The 23,345-nt window shown below is 63.9% G+C and overlaps 1 protein-coding gene across 1 annotated transcript; it reads right to left on the bottom strand.

Moving 5' to 3' along the window:
* Positions 1-479: 479 nt before the first annotated feature.
* WSCD1 (WSC domain containing 1) lies at positions 480-19,965 on the bottom strand. Its single transcript, XM_032839969.1, has 8 exons — positions 19,346-19,965; positions 14,725-14,839; positions 13,492-13,676; positions 11,685-11,806; positions 4,465-4,624; positions 3,851-4,015; positions 1,894-2,094; positions 480-872 (listed from the first exon to the last, which is right to left on the bottom strand). The coding sequence occupies exons 1-8, from the start codon at positions 19,770-19,772 to the stop codon at positions 520-522; spliced, it is 1,728 nt and encodes a 575-aa protein (XP_032695860.1). The 5' UTR covers positions 19,773-19,965; the 3' UTR covers positions 480-519.
* Positions 19,966-23,345: the final 3,380 nt, after the last annotated feature.

The following is a 23,345-nucleotide window of genomic DNA, read 5'->3' on the forward strand; positions in this document are numbered from 1 at the left end:
GGGTTCCTCCAAGGCTTGCTGATGTTGGACGGGGTAGTGGGGGTGCACAGAGCTGTGGCAGGTCCTGAGGTCAGCGTACAGTGTGGGGATGGGGGGGATGCTCCACTCTGAGCTGCAAGCTGGTCTGCGGAGAAGGGAGATGCAGGACTGTGGTCGCGGGGGCCTGGTGGCCATATTACAGGTGTTCACAGGGTGTCAGATGTGCCGTTTAGGGTCACAGGGTCCAGCAGCCTCCGTGAGCTCACGCCCATGCCACGGTACTCGCTGCTCACAGTGCTGATGCCCGCCCAGCCCCGCGCCAGTGGGCAAGGACCCCGGCCAGCAAGCCCGCAGCGGGAAGCAGGAGAGCCGCACCGGGTGCCCAGCATGCACGTGGTCTGGCGTGCCAAGTCCGAAGGGGTCCCCACAAGCGTGCAGTGGCACGTGCGGCGGGTCTGTGAGCACGGGGGCCCCTTGGCGGCTCCGGCAGTCGGGCCCACGGAGCAGCGTCCAGGTGGTGCGGGTGGAGCAGCCGGGCGGTCATCTGGGCACGTACTCGCCGGGCAGCCCGGCCCCGCCGTGGTCGCGCAGCGCCTTGTCCACCGTCCGGATGTAGCCATCGATCAGCGCCCGCATCTCGGGGGTGAAGGGCTCGGGGTCGTGCGGGCGCCGGCCGCGCCGCCGGAAGCTGCCCTCCTTGTTGTTCTCCACGCACAGCAGCCGCTCCTCGCTCACGGACACGTTGAGGAAGGCCACCATCTCCCGCAGCGTGGGCAGCAGGCTGTGCCGCAGCTCCTCGTAGTGCACCACCAGCAGCCGCTTGCCGAACCGCAGCCAGTCCAGCACGTGCGAGGACCACCAGGCCGCGTAGCTGCGCACGAAGTCCGGCCACTCTGCGGGGAGAGACGTGCAGGTCGGCCCCGCCTCCCGGGCGCTGCGGGCGGGGAGCCGGGGAGGAGGCCGACCAGGGCAGGCGGCCCCTCGGACCAGGCCCTCCTGACGGCCCACGGGCAGTAAGAGCGGCACCTCGGGGCCAGCCTGGGTCATCGGGCCACGTCTGCGTCGGTGGCTGTGCAGCCCCACATGAGGACAGATGCGGCGTGTGTGTAGGGAGCTGGTTCCCTCTCTCATGGACAGTGAGCACCCTGACCGCGGGGCTCACGCCAGGGCAGGGAGAGCCACGGGGCCCACGTGGCACAGCGGTGTTCATCACGGGGCGGGACGGGTGACCCTCATCCACGCTCACCTTGCCCAGGTGACAGGACGAGCAGGGACACCACGAGGACGGGCGCAGGCCCGAGCGCCCGCCCAGGTCCTCCTGTGAAGCTAAGTAAGCGAGGTCCCTGCCTGATGCCCACCACGTCCCGTGGGGGTGGCCAGTCCACCTCGTGACGCCGCCGGGCAGCTGGCAACGTTCAGGGAGGATCTATCCGTGAGAGCTCTGTCCCGGCAAACTGAGACATGTGCTGGGGCTTTTGTCTTGGTGGGGACGGTGCCAATATCAACGAACACAGCTTGTGACCATCCCGCCACCTTGGATGGCGTGGGGACCCTTCATTTTCCCTGGTCTTCACGAACACCCTCAGACAGGGACCACCCTGGTGTCCCCGGTGGGTAAACTGAGGCCCCTGGGAGCCAAGGAGGGACCAGAGCTCAGCCTCCTGCTCCTGGGGCGCCAGCAAGGGGCAGGATGGGCTGGAGGCGATGGGGATGTCTGCCGGGGCAGGGTCTGCGGGGACGGGCCTGCCTGCCTGAAAGCCCCACACCTGCTGCCCTCTGACCGCTCAGTGTCCCAATGCTCGCCACCTGGACCCGTGTCCCGGCCTACCTCGGGGAGCAACGGCCGAGTCCAGGCAGGGCTGGGACGGGTGTCTGTACAGAAGAGCTGCCCTCCCCCACCTCCCTTCTGCCCACCTTTGCTCTTCCAGTTTCGGTCGGCCGCGTAGCCCAGGTGCCCGGCACACTTGCGGTTGAACTCGGCCACCAGAGACCGGTACGGGTTCCGGATCAGCAGGATGGCCGAGTCGAACATCTCGATCTCCCTGCGGCCACTCTCGTGGGTCTTCACGCAGATGGTGCGCCGGCTGCGCCAGTGGTCCTTCTCGCCCTTGAACCCTGCAGGGAGACGGGGGCCTGAGCACGGTGGTGGACCCCGCCGTGGCAGCCAGCAGCACTGAGTGCACCTCCAGGAGAACCCACAAGTCTGGGGGCGGGGCCTGACGCCCCTCTACAACCTGCAGGCACGTGCGTGTGGGCATCTGCACGGCGATTTCCCGCGAGCGTCGCCGACATCCCATGAGTGAGTCATGGCCGCAGGCGTGGCTCAGAGTGGGCAGGACACCTGGTGCAGGTGTCCCCGTGAGGCCGGGCTTCCAGCCCCCGCCCGGCGGTGGACCCCAGGGTCCTGTGGCGGGGTCCCAGCCCTTCCCATCTGTAACAGAGTCACGCGTGGGTCAGTAAGACACTGTGGGCTCGTTCAGTGGAGGCCTTTGTGCTGGCGATGGAGGAGCTCCACATGCGGCCCCACAGAGCACAGGGCCTCCCAGGAACTAGGAGTCAGGGGCCGGTCAGGGGGTGCAGCCAGATGTCACAGAAAGACCCCCGGAGGGGTGCCCCAGAACCTAGACTCCGGCCACGTCCCGCCATGTCTGGGGTACACCAGCAGGGGACCCGTGCTCCATAAATGAGCATGCATGTCTTCTAGGCTCTTGCAGACAGCCACAGCAACAAGCAGGGGCAGGGGGTGGCATGCAAAGGTGCAGCAGGCAGGGCCTGGTTCTTTGATGCTGGGAACAAGACTCCTCTGAGGTGGGTTTGCCTCCTGGAATCCAGCACAGTTCAAGCGGATCTCTGCCCCAGGCCTAACAACCGCCAGCTTTTGCCGGGGCTCCTACTGCCCAGCACCAGGACGAGGGAAAGAGGAGCCAGACCACGGGCTGTAAACATGGGATCAGGATCGGGATCGGGTCCCCAGCACCCCAAGACCTGCGGTGCCTTCTGTGTCCATTGGGCTGTCCCCACAGCGGCCGCTCTGTGTGTCCCATGGGCCACAGTAGCCCAGGACAGATGGGGTGTCCATGCGTGTCACTGGGGGGTTGATGCAGAGGCCAGCGGCCACCCGGCACCAGTCCCATAAGCCTCACAGGGGAAACCTCTGGGGCCATCACACGTGGCCACGCCAGCAACGGAGCCCCCGGGCCACTTGCAGAACAAGACCGCCAGCTGTGCAGACCCTCTAGATGAGCAGGTGACCAGCAGCCCGTGCTGCAGGACTCCATGGGCGCCAGGCCACAGCAGGCAGGACCCCGGGACAGATCATCTGGCCACCCCACTGGGGGGGCCGGTAGCACTCAGGAATTAAGGATGAATGACCAGCTTTCCTGGCTTCTCCCACCCAACCAGAGCCCCCCGCCAAGCTGAGGATGCTGTGGACCTGGGCTTCCCTTCCTAAACCGCAGTCCAGTCAGGAGCCTGGACGCAACGGGGGTGACACCTGACGGCAGACCGATAGCCCCTCGCTTGGCCGGGTTCTTGTTCCTACTCAGCACAGGGAGGCCCCTTGCTTCTGCAGGGAGAGACTAGGGGCCACACAACTCGGGGGGCTTTGCACCATCTTGAAAACACAGCATTTTGAGGAGCTCCCTCTGGCCTCACAGAACATCCGACAAATGAGCCGGTGACGTCTCCGAATTACCGTGGGTTCTGACAATGAGGAGAAATTCGGAAAGTGTTCGTAGCATGGGCACGCAAGCTGTGGGGATGAATGTCCCAAGTCCCCGGCTGGCTGCACGGCTGGGAGCGTGTTTGCAATGCTGATTCCCCGGCCCCCGGGGCCGGCCCCAGGACTCCAGGCCCCGTGGCCCTCACTCACCCTTGTTGTACAGGGTCCCGTCGAAGTAGTAGCTCCCTGTGTAGAAGCCAGTGGCGTGCTCGATGAGGTGCCGTGCCCACGTGTTCCCGGCTCCCGGGAAGCTCGACAGAGCCACAAACACCTTGGCCTTGGTGGGCAGGAACCGCCGGTCTGTGCAGCGAGTATCTGAAAGGCCAGAAGCTGACCACCGACCGCCCCACCCGGACCCACCGCCCGCAGACTCCTGTTTCACCGATGGGGAAACTGAGGCAAGCCCGGGGGGAGGGGGTGGCTGCCCAAGCCTATGCCCAAATAGAACTCCAGGGATGACGAGGCCTCCCACAGCCCGGGCAGCGAGCCCTGGCTCCCCACACAGCACAGAACATTCCAGGTTCTGCCGGACGGTGGTGGGGCCCCGCCTTGCGGCTCTTCTAACGTTCCTCAAAGCACCTCCGTCCCCAGACTCAGGGAAAGGCCAGGTGTGTCCCGTGCCCAGCCTCCAGGGACGGTGGTGGCCTCCCCTCCCCACCCCAGGACGCACGCAGCCGCACTGGTCTCTCCCAACGCCCAGAGAGCCCATGCGACAGACATGGGGGAGGGCCCCGCACGCCTTGTGCCCCAAGCACTGAACTCACCCTGCACGGGCGTCTGGTAAACCGCGCAGTACTCGGCCAGCCTCTGTGCCTTGGGCTCCTGGCCACACAGTGCGCTGTCCACGGCGTCCCGGAGGCTGAACTGAGGTGTGGGGTAAGCACAGTAGCACTCCCAGCCCCGCAGGATGGCCAGGGGGAACTCCTGCCAGGGAGCGAGGGGGGAGAAGCATGTGGGGTGCCTACCGGGGCCAGGCCTCCTGGCTCGCATCAGCACGGATGGTGCCCATCCTTCCCGCGCCAGCCCAGGGGAGGCAGGATGCACGGGACGTGACTTCTGCCCCCAGCAGCTCAGAGTGGGCCGGGGACCCGACAACAGTCAGAGTGAGGAAGGCCCAGGGCTAACCTTGGGGGCCCGGCGGGAGGGCAGAGAGGACCGGGCACCCGGGGCGTGGTGTCTGTGGGAGCCAGTGCGTGCGAGGGTCAGGATGGGGCAGGTGAGCGCACATACTGCGTTGTGGGCCCACAGGCCGTGAGTCCCAAAGGGACCTCTGGCGTTCCCGCTGGGGCTCCCTGGGGAGGAGACCAGCCCAACCCAGCTGCAGGGGCAGGGGATGCAGGCCAGGACATTCCCGAAGTCCCTGCAGCTCTGCCAGGATTAGGGGTGGGGCAGCGCCTCGTGGTGAGGCCGGCCCCTGGCCTCCTCTGTGGGGTTCGTTCCCTGCTCCCTTTGTCCCCACAGAGGAGACCGCTGGGTGCTGGGCGACCTCGGGCAAGGTGCCTGCCGAGCCTCTCTGTGCTTCACCACTGAACACGGGCAATCAGGGGACTCACACGTCCCTGATGAGGGCGGCCCAGCACGGGGCACAGCACGTGAGTCATCCCTGCCTGCCCCTGCCTCTTGCAAATGGAAATGCAAGGAGGGAGGTGGCAGGGAGGGAGGCGGGAGGCCGAGGCAGCGCCACATAGACCTTTTTATTTTTTGCTTACAGTGAAAATCTCGTAAATAAATAAAGAAAAGAAAAATCAATAGCATTTTCCGAGTGTGGCTTGGCAAAGTGAGGATCTCTGCGTCCAGAAAGTCGCCCGTCCCAGCCATGGTGGGGAGGCGATGCAGAGCCTGTGGGGGGCTCCTGTGCTCAGGCGTGTGACCCCCAGTGCCCTGCACCCCTACCAGAGCCTCTCCCCACCTCCCTCCTCCTCCTGGACGCCCACGGGCTGCTGCACCCCTGCCGGGAGCTCCCAGGGTCCTAGCCCTGTCCCTCTGCGAGCTGAGCTGCCGTGTGGGGACAGAAGCCTAGACCCTGAGCTGTTCTGACACTGCACACCCCCACCACGCACCCCTGTGCGCCCCCACCACGCACCCCTGAGCACCCCCACACGCCCCTGCGCGCCCCCACCATGCGCCCCTGTGCACCCCCCCCACACGCCCCTGCACACCCCCACCACGTGCCCGTGTGCCCCCACAACCCGTGTACCCCACCACGCACCCCACCATGCCCCCACCATGCACCCTCACGCACCCCACCACGCACCCCTGCGCACCCCCCCATGCATCCCACTACCCATGCCCATCGTTGCTACAGCACCAAGCACCCCCCCCCCCATGCAGCAAAAGCCCTTAAACACCCCGGGGGCCCCATCCAGAATGCTAGTCTCTATAAAACAGACAAGTCCTTCGGCTGTTGGCTTGGAAGAGGGGGAGGACCTGGCTTCCCTCTGGCCTCCTCCCCAGCTTGTCTTCTCCCCTGGGACCAGAGCCCCAATCCCCATGCTTTTTCTGTACAAGGCTTGAGACAGGGATTTTCGGAGGACGGGGGAGGCAGTAGCTCAGGGTGTCCGGGCTTCCTGGGCATAGGGACCAGGGAGGAAGCAGCAGGAGTGTAGCGCGTCAGATCCCGACACTGACCCTGACATGTCCAAGCCTCAGTTTCCCTGTCTGCGAGCACCTTCTCATCTCTCAGGACTCCATTGCCTCCCCCCATGCTTGGGGGACCTGAGGGTTTGACACTCTGCCCGTAGGCTCTTCTCCAAGGTCCCCATGCCCGGAAGGTCGGAAGCCCCACCCCCACTGCACCTGTCAGACCTGCCCATGGCCACAGCAGCCCAGCCCCCCACTGGCCACACCCTCAGGCACCGCAGCGAGGCCTGCATTGGCATGTCGGGCTGGAGCCGGGACCGGGCCATGAAGCAGCACCGGCGGAGCCCCCAGCCATCTCTCTGCACCACTCGGCCTCTGTCCCAAGCCCACGTCCTTCCCCCACCTCAGGATGCGGCTGTATTCGGAGACAGGGTCTCTAAGGAAGGAATCCAGTTACAATGGGGCCATGGCAGGTGCGAGCCAATCCGACTGGTGTGGCCATAAAAAGAGATTCGGACACAGACACACAGACGACCATATGAACACACAGGTACAGGACGCCCATCTGTGAACCCACGAGACCTGAGAAGAAACCAGCCCAATGACACCCCATCTTGGGCTTCTGGTTTCCAGAGCCCTGAGAAGTGTGAGCCCCCTGTCTGTGGCACTTTGTTCGGGCAGTTGTGGTGACCTTCTACGCTGGGGTCCTTACGGTCCTTGGCCATGCACCACTGGCACATGCAGAGTTCAGGACATTTGCACCTGCTGTTCTCTCTGCCTGGAACGTCCTGCCCCCAGACCTCCCCCTTATTCAAACCCCTTTCCCTGAGAGGCCTTCACTAGCCACCCTGGGTCACACCACCACACCCTTCGCACCCCCACGAGACCCCATCCCTTTGCTGAGCCCTCTGGTTCAGCCCGTGGGAATCACTGGGTCCCGTTTCCTCCTGCAGTCAGCCGCAGCTCCAACTCATGCTCCGCGGTCGTCCAGCTACCCTAGAACGTCCTGGGAACAGGATCCCTTGGCGCAGACTTTCCCTCCCCTCAGAAATCCGTGTGCCCACGCTGGATCCCCGTGGAGGAACCAGCAGCTGTGGTCCACGTGCAGACACCATGGGGCGTCCGTTCACCCGACGCGTCTGGGCTCTGTCTGCTGTGTCCTCACGAGCGCCAGCAGGACCGGGTCCCAGAAGGAAGTGTCCCTCTACCAGTGGCCACCCCTGTGGGGGTCGCACCCCACCAGCGACCCAAGCCCCTCCTCTTCCTTGAGTGGATGAAACTGTCAGGTTCCGGGTGCGTGCGGAGCACGGGGGAGTGAGGACAGTAATGTGGTTTTATTTACAACAGAACAGAACTGGATTCTGAAAACTCAGGACAATTTCCAACCCCTCGGGGATTTCTAGGACATGATTTCCATAAAAATTAAATATTGATGAAACTTTCTCTGCCAGCTTCCCTGCTCCCCCCAGCCCCACCATCTTCTCAACGGTTGGAGAAGGGGAGGTGGGAGGGGGGACACAGATGTGAGACCGTTTCTATCGGAGGGGCACAGGGGGACGGGGTAGGGAGACAGGTCTCCAACCGGAACTGCGTCCAGAACCTGGGCCTGGTGGCTGCTGCAGGCACAGTGATTCAGTTTGGTGCTGGGTCCTGACATCAGCAGTGGCTGGGCCCTCCCATCCCAGGAGTCCCCCTGCAAAGGCACGTTCATGGCCACAGGTCAGGGAATGGACATCCCAGCAGGTCCATCTGTCTCTGTCCTCCTTGAGCGCCTTTCTTGTGGTCAGTCCCCAGAATTATAGAGAATCACAAAAACGTCAGAGATCAGAACTTCGGGCTTCAGGAAGGCAAACTGAGGCGAGGAGGCAGGTGCCGAGCAGCCCAGACTTCAGACCGTGAGACCGATCGGGGGCAGAAGCAGCCCAGGGCTGCCCAAAACCACACTCAATTCCATGGACACACTCACAAAAATGGGGGTTTTTGGTGAAATCTGCAAACCAGCACGGAGCTTGCCTTCACCGATCTCCTGCCTCCCTTCACTCCGAGGCCGCTCTGGACATGCACACCCAGAAGGAAAGAAGGTGCCCGGGGGTGGTGGCTGCTGGGATGGGCATGGACGGTGGGTGTCACGGTCAACCAGAGCCCGTCCGCAGAGCGCATCACCAAGTGCGTGTCTTCTGCTGACACAACGCCCCTGCCGTCGGGCTGCAAAGTAGGGGCTGTGTGGTCGGGGAGGCAGCCCCGGAGCCGGGACCAGCTCACGCTCCCCCTGCCACGGAAACCCACGGCTTTGAACAGCATCTGTGAGAATCAGTGAGAATGCCACAGCTCAGGGCCACGAGACTGGCCAGGACCACAAGGCAAGGACGTGTCTGCAAAGAGACACACACCCAGGTCACGGACTCTGAAGCCACCTTCCACCATCTTCGGAATGAGGCGTGACTCGCTTCTGGAAACACACCTGAAGTCTCACAAGTGATGCAGGAGACACACGAGTCCCTCACACCAGTGATTCCACGTGTGATGACGCAAGGAGAGCATTACGGGCCGCTGAAAGGCTGACCTTCGGGAATGTTCGCGGCAACGTGGCTCATAGCCACGAAGAAAGAGCCCAAAGTGGGCGGGATGGGGGCTCATGCCACGAGGGACATGTGGAACAAAGGAAAATGGAAGGAGAGATTTCTTTTTTTTCTTTAAGCAGCCGCCGTGCCCAGCACGGAGCCCGAGATGGAACTCGATCTCGCGACCCCGAGACCATGAGCTGAGCTGAGCTGAGAGTCGGACGCTCTACTGGCTGAGCACCCACGTGCCCTGAACAATTCAGTTTTAAAGATGCGAATCCCACCAACATGCCCGTCGAACGGAGGACCTGAAGATGTGAGATGCCGTTGGTGGTGTCCTCCGATGCGGTACCGTCACTGGTAAGTTCTCATTTAATTTCACGTTTTCCAAATTTTCTAAAATAGTTATGTGTTACCTTTAGAGACACCCACCCCCAGAAGAACAAACTTTCTCTGAAGACACACATGGTACAACGTTGACAGGTTTACGGCCAAAATCGTGAGAGAACCCCAAGGCTATGCCAGGTCGTCACTGGCCGGCAGGACCGGGGAGCATTTTAGCAAAGGGAAAAACCTCCCTCCTTAAGCCCACGTCCAGGGACTTAATTCACAAAACCCAGATGCTCACTGCCCTGCCGCTGGCCGGCTACAGAGGCAGCGCCCCTCCCCCACCCCGGGACAGCCTGCACCTGGCAGGATCCAGGTGGGTCCGGCAGAACAGCCGTGGTGCAGGGAACGAGCCAGGTCAGTGCCACGGGAAAGCCCGAGAAGACCCGCCCGAGCCATCAGCCGTCTACAGGAAGAGCTCACACTGTCTCCCTTTGTTCTCGCCCTCCGACAGACCAGGAGCAGGGAGAGGGGACCTCCGGCCACACGCGGGATCCCTGTGGAAGCATCAGGGGCCAGCAGCCCGTCTGCCCACAGTGCTGGAGCTCCTCGCCGGCCCCACGTCTGCCATCCCAGGTCCAGGCATGGACACAGGGCAGGTCTGTCCCTATGGCCGCAGAGTATCAGACCAAATGGCTTCTCTGTGCTCAGACACACGTGACATTGGCCGAGCCCCGCACCGGTGGTCAGACGGTCATGGCACTGACGGTGCCCCTCGTGTCCTTCTGTCTGGCCACATCATGGTGTTCCTGAACCATCACGACCAACCCACAAACCACGGTGGAGACGTCCCCTCTGGGGCCACAAATGCCCCCGACGGTTCTCGGCCCAGACCGGCCCTCGAGAAGCCCAGCCCCACCCCAGCCTTGGCTCCGCGTGGGGCTCCATGAAGTCGCCGCGGCCTTGCTCACGGAAGCGGGACACAGAAAACCACGGAAGTGCTCCCCAGCGGGGGAGGGGTTGCGTAAGCAACAGGACATCTGCGCGATGGAGCCCAAGATGGGGAAAGTGCTGCCCGTGCCAGGACAGAGCGGTCCCTGAGCCCAACTGAGACTGACCGGACGAGAACAGGAGCTACCCGTCCCCTCCCCCAACACTGCTCAGCAGGAACCGCGGCATCATCCTGATGGCACGGGCCCCTGCTCCCACAGCCACGACCCCTGCTGGCTCAGGCAGCATGTGGGGGGCAGCGTGTCCCCCTCAGAGCACCGGGAGAGTAAAGTGGGTCACCCGGCATGTGGGGCACCTCCAGGTTTGCAGATGGAGGCGGCCAGGTCGGGTGCAGTCGAGCTCCTTGGACTGGCGATGGCAGTAGGTGCTCCCGGGGCTGCGGACCTCCGGCAGGTGTGCGGAAGCCCTGGTAGGGCCGTGTTTAGCAGGTGCACATGGCCCTCCACCCACAGCTCTGCTCCCACATGGGGAGCATGGGAACACGGGCCCTAGCCGGATGCCCCAAGGACACCCCAGACACCCCGAAATGCTAGAGTCACAGAGACCCACTCCAAAGGCTGCAGCTTGGGCTGGAAAGTGCAGGAAAGGCTCTGTCTCAGTCCTGATGGGCACGTCTCAAGAGACACCAGGGAGGGCAGGCTCCCCGCGTCCCCAGAAGCCCACTTCCTACAGCTCCAAGCCACCAGCCGGGTCAGAACCAGAGGGCCTGCCTGGGTCCAAATCCCAGCTCCCCCACATAGGGGATGGGTGACCTTGGGCAGCATGCATGACCTTCTCCACCTCTGTTTCCTCACCTACAATCACAGCATGTCTCAGCACCCACTAGGCATGGCCATCAGGAGGGCAGAGTGACTTACTACATGGCGAGGGGTGTGGCCACTGCAGGATGAAAAAGGACATATGCACCACCATCACAAGGACACTCCCGTCTTAGCCCCATCCCGTTATGTGGCCTCTTGTCACAGTCCCCAGCACAGGGGAGCAGCCCTGACCTCAGCCTACTGCCATGCCCTGGGGCCCACATGTGGGCCACTGGACCGCACCCCAGACCTCAGCACTCTGGGGGTCCTGTCGCTTACCAGCCCCACCTGGCCTTGACCACCATGTCCCACCTAGAGCTCCCGTAAGAGGAAGGGACGGAGGCCTCGGCGCCCCGCTCACCCTCTGCAGAATCGTCTCCGAGCCCCTGCTGAGCCAAAGGCACACATGTGACCCTGGCCCTGACGCTGGGTTCAGCACCCAGCCTTGTCCATGGGCACAACCAATGAGCCGTCCACTCTCCCCAAGCCCGAGCCAGCACGTTCCACTAACAAGCCAGTCAGTTTGACACCTGCCATCGGGGAAGGCACGATCCTTCCAGCCTCGTGGCCCAGCGGACAGCACCCCGGCCAGCCTGGGGTGCCCACGCAAGCACAGACCACACGGCCATCCCAAACCTGCGCCTGGCCCGGGCCCCTGCTCCGTGCAGCCCACCACAGACACGCACACGTCACAGCTGGCCTCACCTTCTGGGAACAAAACCCCGAGCACGCGTCCACCGTCGCGTTGGCCTGTGCCAGGGAGTCCGGGAAGGTGTGGGTGCCGTTCTCTGGCAGTCGGAAACACCCACGGTACGTGACAGTCCTCCCTGTGGGAACAGAATGGGTGTCTGCTGAGACACAGTGCCCCTGGCTGTTGGTGCCTGTCAGGGGGAAACGGTGGCTTCGGGGTCTGGAAAGTGGAAAGTAGAGTCAGTGGGGCGGGTTTCAAACCAGACAGCAGACCGCTCTGGACGGCGTGTGGTGGGCCAGGCTCCTGAGACCCCGGGCACCCGAACCTCGCCACCACGGTCACCAACAAGGGACCACGTGGTTGCAGCTGCTGACCTCAGGCCACTTCTCCTGCCAGCTCCGCAGGATGGTGTCTGCCCTCCCCGCCAACCATCCTTCCTTCCGCTAGCTCCCTGGGGATGGTATCCATCACCCCCTTCCTTCTCCCACCAGCTCCTGGGGAATAGTGTCTGTCCCCCTCTGTCCCTCCTTCCTTCTCCTACCAGCTCCTGGGGGATGGTGTCCACCCCCCCGCTCCATCCATCCTTCCTTGTCCTGCCAGCTCCCCGGAGATGGTGTCTGTTCCCACCTTCCTTCTCCTACCAGTTCCTGGGGGATGGTGTCCATCCCCCCACTGTCCATCCTTCCTTCTCTCACTAGCTCCACAGGATCGTCTGTCCCCCCCAACCCCCATCCCTCCTTCCTTCTCCTGCCAGCTCCCTGGGGATGGTGTCCATCCCCCTTCCTTCTCTCACTAGCTCTGGGGGATGGTGTCCATCCCCCCTTCCATCCCTCCTTCCTTCTCCTGCCAGCTCCTGGGGGATGGTGTCTGTCCCTCCTTCTTTCTCTCACTAGCTCTGGGGGACAGTGTCCATCCCCCCTTCCATCCCTCCTTCCTTCTCTCGCCAGCGTCCGTCCTCGCCCCATCCCTCCTTTCTTCCACAGATCTGCATTAGGCCACCCAAGAAGCTGATATTCTGGAAAATTCTATGTCCCTGCCGTGCAGGCGTGAGGTGAAAAGTAGATCCAGAAACGTGAAATGCCGCCACGGCCCCTTGCTGTGCTGCGGGGTCAGACCCAAACTCCTGCCAGCCTCAGGAAGGCTCCCCGAGCCCACAAGCTGTCTTCCAGCCCAGGTGGAGTAGTACAGCTCCGAGTGGGGTCCTGGCTGCTGGGCCTTCTGGAACGTTCCGGCTCTGACAGCTTGCACTCTGGCCACACTCATCAGGGCTGCTTAGGCGGCAGCCTCGCTGTTGTGCCCACTCTGCCCGCCCACCTCAATAGTGTGGAGACCCCATCACCAACCAGCACCCCGGGTGGTGTCTCCATGCACGACCATAGAACAGGACCAGGCCTGGAGTCTGGGAGCCTGTCAGGTGGGCCAGTGCTCTGCGGTCCTGGCGCCAGTGGGCCCAGCGAGTGCCCAGAAGGGATGGACCCGTGAGGAGCGGTGTGACTTGCCATGGGCTGGTGGTTCCAGTGGCACCGGCTGCCTCCGTCTGTGCCACCATCACGGGGAGGGGCTGCCGTCCAGGGCACAGGGCCCCCTCATGCCTGGGGACAGCCCAGGGCCTCTGCAGCCACACAGAACGTGCGAGACCCCCAGATGAGCGTGTCTGTTCTGCAGGCCATGAACCCACACAGTCCTCGGCCGCCCCCGCGCCCACCACGCGAGCCCCTCCAGTGAGGCTGGAAGGGAAGGGAGGCTGCCAGCTCTTGCCCATGTTGAGGACGCAGGGCTGCAGGTGGGAGACGGAGCACAGGGAGAGGCGGGCACACTCACGCTTCCTGGAGCCGGGCGGCAGCTCCTCCACGCGGTAGATGGACAGCCGGCCCACGCCCCCGCACACGGAGCCTTTCTCCCCTTTGCACTCGTGGTTACACGCCTCGGGCCCGACATTGGTCACCGGGAGCCGGTTCCCGCAGTAGCACTCGGCCCCGGCCTCCAAGCCTGCGTACACGTAGGACCTGCAGGGAGAGTGGCCCAGCTGAGTTGCTGCCCCAGCCCCATGGCAGCGGTGACTGAGGTCAGGGTCAGGTCGGGAGGCCAGGGCCGCGGCGGCCTGCCCACAGCTGCCCATAGGGGCCGGTCTTCAGCCAGACTTAGAGGCCCCCCGGCTGGCGGGGAGCCAGCCGTCCTTCGTGATAATCTAGTTTGATCAGCCCCACTCGTGCCTGACTGAGAGCTCTGTCCCAAGGCCCCACCGTGGGAACAGAGGGCCCGAGGCTGTGGCGGGCTGTGAACAGGCTCTCAGGACCAGAGGACAGGAGCCCAAACTCGGGACACCTGTCAGCTCCTGGGATGCAGCACTCCTGCCGTGGATGATTTCAGCACCAGGCTCACGTTGGTCCCCACTGGGCCAGCACGAGTCTGGAACACCAGCCGCCAGGCCTCCGCCCAGGGCAGCTCCCCACCTGCACGTACCAGGCAGGGCCCCAGCATGGGGGAGGAAAGACGGCAGATGGGCCCCAGCGCGGGCTACACGGACACCAGCTCTGGAGACAGGCCAGCACGTTCAAGTCCCCAGCTCCGAGGACTGAAAACCTCTGTGCCCCTCATCACCATTTGTGCCCACCAGCTGGCCATGGGGCCCGACAGTCGCTGTTTACCTGCAAGTCTGTTCCCCGAACTGCTGGGGAGGTAGAAGGGGACTGAGTTGCTGTCACTTTCTACTCGGTCTATGCTGCAAGGCTGAACCGGGACCCATCCTATCTGTTCCAGACTCAGTTTCTCTGTAATGGATCATGACCAAGCTGGAGGGCTTCCCGGAAGAGATGGCAATGAAGCCAAGCCTTCTACTAGAGTCTGAACACACAAGTAAACCGAGGCCCGGGAGAGGAAAACCACCCGCTAACATGGCGGCCTGCTCCCCAGGCACAGTCGTGAGCCCTCATCATGTCCTCTGTGCCCCTGGGGGTTGCTGATCCATCCAGCTCCGGTCAGAGCAGGACACCCCCCGCAGCCACACGCCCCCTCATCCGGAGGTAGACTCTGCAGCCCGGGGCTCTCACTCACCGCTCAGCGCACGCGTCCTGGCAGTGGGAGACAGTCATCTTTCTCAAGTCAAAGAACACGGCGCCCTTCAGGGTTCTGTCCCGGCCGCCGTCGCTGAAGCAGCCGATGTACGTGCCTGAGGATGGGAACACAGCGGAGGCTCAGGCTGGGGACGGGACGGTCCTGTCGCACACCCACCCTTGGGGGGGACCCTTGGAGGGCCCAGGGCACCCGGTGAGGCCTCACCTGCCCCCGGCGCTCCCGGACGCCTGCGCCAGACGGCCCGCTGTCCCCACACACCTGCCAGGAGCAGTCAGTGGCCTGAACAGCAGCCCCGTCCTCCTCCAGCCCCACCTCGCCTCCCGGGACCCTCGTCTCCATCCCCGCCCATCCCCCCACCCCCACGAAGGTGCAGACGGAGCAGGTCCTGTCACCTATGGTCCAGAGGGAGGAAATCGGTTATGGAAAGTCTGACCTTCACTAGAATAAGGAGCATCTTGCAAACAGGAACAGGATCTCAAGAAAAATCTGCGATCCCGGGTGGGGGGAGGGGAGCCGCCGTCACTGGAGGCGTGGACGCAGCGAGTCGGGCGGTAAGGGAGCCGTCCACATGGGACTCGACAGTGCCGGGGACTGCTGAGCCCTCACCCGTGCAGGAGGGGACGCTGGGGGATGGGACCCGCCAAGCGGTCACGTGTTGACCCTGCGTGACAGGTAAGCGCCCTCCCTGTCACTGACACAGAGGGGACTCCCAGACACATGCAGGGAAGCCGGAGAACACAAGCACAGAGCCAGTGCACCAGGCCGTGTGCACGCACTGCCACGTGGCGCAGGAGCTCTCCTGGTCCTACGCCGGTGGCTGGGCTGAGACGCGGACGGGACGCCCCGGCACAGACACTGCCCGTCACCCCGAGGACGTCTGGAAGGGCATCCATGCAGCACACGCTGCCGCTGGGGGGTAACAAGCCCAGGGCAGCCCCACAGCTGGCGGAATGGCACCCTGACCCCCTAATCCCGGTGCCCTGAGGGCAGACGACACTCGCTGTGTTCCTGCCAGGATCCCGGCCCAGAGCAGGAGCCTAGGGCCGCCTGCTGGGGGGTTTGGAGAAGCATGTCTCCCATCTTCATTCCCGGGGACAAAGCCGGGAGCAATCGTCCCATCTGTGAACATTACACCTAACTCTGCCTCTGACCTTGGCTACATCACGACAACGTTCTGTGCCTCAGTTTCCCTAACTATCCAGTGGATTTAAGGTCCACCACCTGCCCCATCCCACCCAAGCCCCTTCCTCTTGCCCCTGGCATGGACCTGTGCCTGTTCCCCGATCATGCCCACGGTCTGCTTCCTGCCCGTCCTCATCGGGCATCCCCGACCACGCCAGCCCACCATGGACCACCAGCCTGCCACGGCCTCTCCTTTCTCCAGATTCGGACATTCTGTATCTGAAACGCTCGCCAATGCCCAAGTCCACGGGGTCCCGCTGTGCCCCGCACACGGTCAGCACCCTGTGCCACAGTAGGTCGGGGCCCCCAGAACCAGGCTGAGGCTCCGCAAGGATGGGGCAGGTGAGTGGGAGCTCGGACACAAGGAGGGGCGGGCCTGCCAGCCCCCCGCACGCAGCTCCCGGGCCCGGAATAAGCAGCGGGAGGTGAGCAGGTGCCCGGAGACAGGATTCCGCCACTGAGCCAAGGTTGCCGAGGCAGAACCTGGGGGCGGCGGGGAGCAAAGTTCACCATCCTCACTGTCTGCCCACAGGGCCTTGAGCCTCCGTGTCCCCTTGGCCCCAGGACACCTGGCAGCTAGCCATGTAGCCACGTAGCCACGGGCACTGGCTCTTGCTCAGGACACCAGCACCCCTGGGGTCACAGACAGGTGAGGACCCCTGAGACCCCTCCCCCTGCAGCAGGATAAAGGGTTACCCTCGACCAGGTACTTGGTGGAGGAAAACTAACCTTTGAGAAATTTCCGGTGTGTTGCATAGCAAAGAAGAAATTCTATTACAACTTTCAATTAAGCTCCAAAACACAAGCTCAGGGGTCATTTTCATGGGAAATGAGCCAAAAACATGTTGAGGGGCCCACGGCATGCGTGGAATGCAAGTCGGGCAGGAGGGGGCGTGACTCTGGGCCCTTGCCACCCCCTCCCTGCCGGGCCTGGGCCTCCCCACCTGTAAGTGGGGACGGACGGCCCAGCGGGCTCGGGGAGGGTGGAGAGAGGGAGGTAAAATACGGCGGTGTCTGGCGCGAGGCCCGGCCTGCGGTGCTGCTGAGGGGCGGCTGCATTGACCCCGACAACGATCAGGATGCAGACTCTCCAGTCCTTCGTCCCTGAGACCTGAGTCAGCGGGTGGGACCCGTGCCGGACGCCCACCAGGGTGCCCCTGGTGCCCTCACTGTGCTCAGGCGGCCGGACGCTGGACTGGAAAACAGCGGCGGGAGACCTGAGCCACGAGCGGGAGAGGAAGAAGCATTTGGAGCCTCGGGCCCGGGCTCTCCGCCGGCCGTACCACGGGGTGCGCAGAAGGCCCGGGACCCTGGCAGAGCCGCGAGCCTTTCATGCTGGAAAATCACTAACTGGCTCTTCCAGCTCTGACGGAAGCGAGGGTGTGCGGCGGAGAGAGGACGTCCGGGGGACACACTGGGACACATTCTGAGGCGGATTTATTGCTTTCGGCGAAAACGGAGGCGACGCATTATTGTCTGTGACTCCGCATCTGTTCATTTGCGCGTCAACACGGACGCACCGTGCGGCTGCTAACGACGGCTTTGGAGATATTGGAATGTCTTTGGAAATCACTATCAATAAAAAACAAACTGGCGAGGGGAAGTTACTATTTCTCCCCTAGTAAACTTACTGACATTTTATTCCATTATGGATGTTGTCCAAGGTATAATGAAATGCTCGGTGATTGATGGCCTCCTGCCGCTTCCGCGCCGCGCAGGAGCCCCTTCCAGGAGCATGGCGGGCTGCCCGGCCGCAAAGAGCCGCCCTCTTTGTCTGCAGCCCCAGCAGCTGGCCCACGTGGGCCGCTGGGCCCCGTGACGAGCGCGGCCAGCACGGAGGCGGGGAGGGTGCCCCAGGGGCTCACGGCGGTCAGCATCCCGATCGCCCCAGAACTGCTGCCCCATGACCCTGCGGTCCTGATCTCTTCAGCGGCTGCAACATCCCATCCACCGCTTCGCCAGGGGGAGATGACGTGGAGACAATGGGGGCTCCCGGCATTGAGACTGGGTCACTCCATACCTCTCCTCCCATTGGCCGGGTCATGAAGACCTTCACCTGGGCCTCGGTGCTGCTGTGTGGCAATCGTCCACCCCCAGACTGAGCTCTTCAAGTGCATGGAGAAGGGTAGACTGGTGCATGGACCCCCGAGGAGGGTGCACAGGGAGAAATAAAGAATTGACCTTTGGCCAATCTGCCCAAGGCCACAGAGCCTGCGACCGGCAATACCAAGGTCTGTTTTCAAAACCTGTGCTCCTTCCCTGGCTGCTGCTCAAGCATTCTGTGTTGACTTTGTCAGTCATTCACACTTTAGTCTAAACGTGTCACGCTGGTATAGTCTGCATAGAGACCCAGCTTCCTGGGGAGATGGGGCAAGTTTATAGAAGGCAGCCTGTGCAGTGAGCTGCAGAATCCATTCCTCTTATCCCCCTCATTCTTAGGTGGGAGCTTGCTGAGGAACCCCACAGCAAGGGCTCTGACCTACGTGACCTCAGGAGAAACCTCCTTCTGTGGAGACAGAAGGACACTGTCCTCTGGGCTTCACTGACCGTCAGTCATCTCCCCAGACGTGAGGGCCTCAGGGGCTCCTCCCTCTTCCCTGGATCGTCTCACTATCTTGGCAGTGAAGCCAGGCTCCCAGGCCTGGCCCTCCTCCTGACCTGCCACCTCCAGGCTATACTCCGAGATGTCTCCCGGTCCCTCCCCTGCCACTTGCTCTTCCCCAGCTCCCTCCTTGCTCCCTGCCAGTGTCCTGGGGTCACACCCCAAACAGAGCACAGCTCCTGGGGAACCGAATCCAGGAGAGTAACCCTGGCAACTGACAGAGCATCCCCACATTCCCATGTTTCCCCGCAGGATCAGGACGTCGCCATCAGTGTATTTCCATCAACGTGTCATTTATAGGCACAGCACAAATGCCGTATGATTAGCTGTTTAACAATAAAAGAGCAGCCACCAGGGACTGGCGCCGGGAAGCACACCAGGCCCCTGAGCCCAGGGGTCTCTGCCTGCGCGAGCCCCAGAACTACCCGCAGACGGTGCTGTGCAGACACGGCCCCCAGCCCGTGATCGGGGGAGGCTGAGGACCTGTACGTGGGACCGGCTACTGCCCTGGGCCCTCCCTGCTGTCCCATGCCATCCCCACGCGAGCCCTGGGCTAGGTATGTCTGTCTCTACGCCCCAGGGACCTGGGGGCATTAGGTCAGGAGTCCAAGGTTGCTGCTAAATCAGGACGCAAGCAGATGTCCACCTGAACCCAGAGGCCGGGTTCTGGGACCTGCCCAGCCAGTGAGTGGGCAGAACTCAGTGGTCTGGAGGCCGCAGGTGGGGCCTGAGAAGGGGAAAGCCACCCCAGGCCCCGGGCAGGGCTCCCGGGAGCGGCCCCCCAACACGCCAAGGGGTCCAGAGCTAGGCACCTACCTCGGCTGCTGGCCACGGGCCTAGGGGCCTCAGGGCCCGGAGCGGGCGGCCCCTGGGGGTCCCCCATGAAGTGCTGGAACCAGCGGCGTCTCAGCTGCCGCAGCTCCGAGTTCCGGCTCCGGAGCCCTTGGGGGCCGGGCCGGGGCCGGGCCGGGGGCCTCTGCAGCACATCCACGCCGAGCAGCAGCTCCGGGCTGACGCGGGGGGCATGCAGCGCCCTGCTGTCCAGTAGGCCCACGCCCAGTGCCACGGCGGCCACGGGCAAGGCCTGCAGGGGGCCGGGCGCTCGGGGCCCTGGTGGGAGGGCCACGCGGGCGCGCCGCAGCAGCAGCAGGCCGCCCGTCATCAGGTAGGCGGCCGTGAGGAGCAGCAGCAGGACCTGCGTGCGCCGCAGCAGCGTCTGCAGTCGGAGGAAGGGTCTGGCCATGCCCCCGGGCGGTGGGGCTCCCGGCTGGGGCCTGGGCGCGGCTCCTAGCGCCCGGGCGGGAGGGAGGCCAGGGCCCCCAGAGGCCTCATCTCTGCATCCCGGGGCTGGCCTCTGCTTCTCGGGGCTCCCGGTCCACCCGGCCTGTCTCCGGCAGGTGCCCCAAGAACACCATCACGCGTCTCCGGGCGCGGGGCCCTGCGGCTGTGGCTCCTGCCCCAGGGTCACCAACTCTGCCATCGCTGGGCTCCGCCAATGCCCACGCCTGTCTGGGGATCTGGAAGAGCAGAGAGAGCATGCTTAGATGCAAGGGGAGGGGCATGGTGCCGCTGCGCCGGGGTCAGGAGCCCCCCGCTCCGGCCTCTGTTTCCCAAAGGGGATGCCTGTGCTGCAGGAGCCCCAGAGAGCAGGACTCAAGTCCCAGCTCCGTGACCAGCTGGCTGTGTGTCCCTGGGTAGCCCCTCAGGCCTCAGCTTCCCCATCTGTAAAATGGCGATGATGCCCCCTCCCCCTGAGCAGCCCTGGACATCCAGGGACAGAGGTGGCTCCGCAGAGAATCCTCTCAGGCCGTGCCCGGAGCTGAACACTGACCTAGCATCTCGTTCAACCCTCGGGGCAGCCCAGAGGAAGATGGTGGAACAGCCCCATTTCACAGATGAGGCAAAAAGAGGCAAAAGAACTTTCCCACGTCGTTCTGCCCGCAAACAGAGGAACCAAGACTTGAAACGGTCTGTTTCAGGGCCTGAACTGTAAACTAGGAACTGGCCCAGCCAGCAATGGACGCCAGCGTGCAAAAGTGTACCCAGCCCAGTGCATGCGTATGCAGCAGGCGCTCCATGCATGCACAAAGTCTGCCAACGCCCTCCCCAGGGCGCCTTGGTCCTGGAAGTTGCGTTCTGGGAACTGCTTCGCAGAGCCTGGTGGGCTCTAGCCCGGGAGAGGATGAGGGGCTGCGCACCTGCTCATGGAGACTGGGGCCCCTAGCGGGAAAGCAGGAGGCGCTCAGCGCGGCCTCCCAGGGCTGCCCCCGGCTCTCACGTTGGGCTTTGGCTCCAGGTGGTGGTGCCTCTGAAGTGGGCTGCTAGGGGCTGGCAGGGGCTCTGCAGCTGCCAGGAGCCAAGCCGTGGTGTGAGGGTGGCCCTCGGCACAAGGACAGTCTTGTCCTGGGAAGAAAAGCTCCCAGGAGCATGACTAACGTGGCCCGGGACCCCCGCCAGGCCCACAGCCCCTCAATGGCTGCTCTGTGAGGGGCACAGCCGGCCTGGTGTGAGCAGAAAGACAATGTTTGGGCCCCCGTGGCCTGGCATTCCCGGGGCAGAGATCCAGAGCGGCCCCCCAGCCAGCACGGCCCTTTCCAGCTCAACTCACAGAGCCCCCCGGTCCCGAGGACCCGGAGAGGGCTGGGTCTGGGATTGCGGGGGCAGGCCCTCTGTCCGCAGCCGGAGCTGGATTTAAACTCTGAGCCGGGAAGCCATTGGCCCCGGTCTTGAGCTCTTACTTTCTCGTTAAGCTGGCGCGCGCCGGGCCCGCACCAGCCAGCCTCGTCAGATTTGTAACGCTACAGAGAAAATCCCAAGAAATCCTGCCTGATCCCCCAGCCTCTAGCTCTGGACCTCCAATCCGCCCTCCACAAGGCCGCCAGGGCGATCCTCTGAACACACGAATCTGATCACCGTGCTCCCCGGCTCAAAACCCCTCTCAAAAGCTCCCCGTGGCTTTGGGGTCACACTCCGAGCTCCTCAGTGGGACACACGAGGCCCCTCCCGGGCTTCTCCACCGCCCAGCCCTTCCCTTTGGCTTCCCGTCACACGCGTGTGCAAGCACGCATGCCCCACGCCCCAGGGCGCCACCAGCGCATGCCATCCTGGCGCCTCTTCTGTCTCTCCCGCCCTCTTAGCTCAATGAACTCCTGTGTTTCCTCCACGTCTGAGCCCAGGAGTCACCTCCTCCAAGAAGCCTTCCCTGATATCAGAAAGCCACCCCTCCTGTGGGGTCTTGGAGCCCCAAGCCCTCAGGAGACACCAACTCAGAGCTGGGGGGCCCAGCCCAAAATGTGGGGAAACACGTATGGTGGGCCGGGCGCCGTCAGGGCCCATGGGTCAGGATCCCAGTGATCACGGACCCCACAGTGTCCTCTGGAGTCACCCCCTCCCAGAGGGGCCTCCTGGTCTGGGGAGGGGGCCTGGGCATTGAGGCAGGGCCGGTCGTTTTCAGCGTCCTCTAAAGCAGCCTGCCACCCTTGCGGCCAGCCTCACACCTCCCGGTCACCCCTACCTCTCCTTGCGGCGGGCACCGAGCACACCTCACCTACTGGCGGGCACTGGTGGTGGACGCTTGCCAAGGCCTGGGGGTAGCCAGGGGAGGGGCAGCTGCATGGAAGCTCCCGGCCCAGCCAGGGTCAGCCCCATGGCGCAAGCTGCCAATGCCTGGGGGTCATCCAGCCACAGCCTGTCTGCACGGGCCAGAGACCATCGGCGGTGCCCGTGGCACCCCAAACCCCCATGGGGCAAGGCATGGCTCAGAATGGAGCCTCAGGCTCCTCACCTGCGAAATGGGACCAACAGCAAGGCCGTGGATCCGACCACAGGGAAAACTGCTCCCTACAAAGCTTGGTGCTCGCCATCATGAACACCGAGGAGGGGTCCCTGACAGCTGACCCACAGATGAATTCAGTCTCCCAGAACCCCTCGCCTCCCCGTAGCCCCGGCTCCCTGGGTTGGGCCTGGCACCCCGTCCTTGCTCGAAGCCGCCCCTGGGCTGTTAGCAACCACTTCCCTGTTGTGCCCCCTCCCCGAAGCACTCCCGGCGCGAAGGAGGAGCCAGGCTGGGCCGCGGCCACCTCCTGGCCCTGCCCCGTCCTGGCCTGTGGTCAGACCACTGGGCTGCCACATGCCCCCAGCTCAGCGACCCCGATGCAGCCCTGTGGGCAAGCTCCAGCCTCCTGGGGTGCCCCGTCCACTGGGAGTCCGGGCCATTCTCCCCCAAGCTGCTCTCCCCCACGTGGCACCTCCTGTCTTGTCATCAATCAACGTGCTCCAAGGAGAGAACAACGAGGGGACACGCTGCTGCCTGAGGCCGGGGCCTTGTCGGCCGGGAGGGGGGCGGGGCTCAGCACCCCAGAGAAGGGCAGGGGCTGGAGGAACGAGGGATCCCACGTCCCCTCCCAGGAAGGAGAGAGTAATGGGGCCCAGGGTCTTCTGGGGGTCCCAGGAGGAAGAAGGACCCTCTCGAGGGCAGGGGCTCAGGAAACCTGGGTCCTCTCCTGGTACTGTGTTGCCACCCGGGTCCCAGGGGGCAGCAGGTGCCGAGCCTGCAGGTGAGGGATGTTGGGCAGATGCCGCCTGCTGCTTGGCGAGGCGGGGGGGAGGGGGGCTCCCAGGGACTGAGCAGGTGGGGGGCGGCGGCAGCAGGGAGAGGAGAGCCGGCAGCCCCTGGGGCCTGGAGAAAGAGCTCTGAGGGTTCCAAGCCCAACCCCGGGCCACTGAGGTTCGGTCAGGTGACTCTGCCTCCCTCACCTCCCCCCCCAGAAAGGATAGGCAGTGACAGGTGAGGGGAGAAAGACTCCAGGTGCCCCCA

Source organism: Lontra canadensis, unplaced genomic scaffold, assembly GCF_010015895.1.
Source record: "Lontra canadensis isolate GAN:19392208 unplaced genomic scaffold, GSC_riverotter_1.0 scaffold110, whole genome shotgun sequence".
Classification (NCBI taxonomy): domain Eukaryota; kingdom Metazoa; phylum Chordata; class Mammalia; order Carnivora; family Mustelidae; genus Lontra; species Lontra canadensis.

Excerpts from the sequence above, each read along its gene's own strand:
- WSCD1 (XM_032839969.1), bottom strand. The coding sequence starts at position 19,772 with ATGGCCAGACCCTTCCTCCGACTGCAGACGCTGCTGCGGCGCACGCAG. Across the intron at positions 13,677-14,724 it reads CAGGACGCGTGCGCTGAGCG|GTCCTACGTGTACGCAGGCT; the intron begins GTGAGTGAGAGC and ends CTCTCCCTGCAG. Across the intron at positions 2,095-3,850 it reads CGGGACCCTGTACAACAAGG|GGTTCAAGGGCGAGAAGGAC; the intron begins GTGAGTGAGGGC and ends GTCTCCCTGCAG.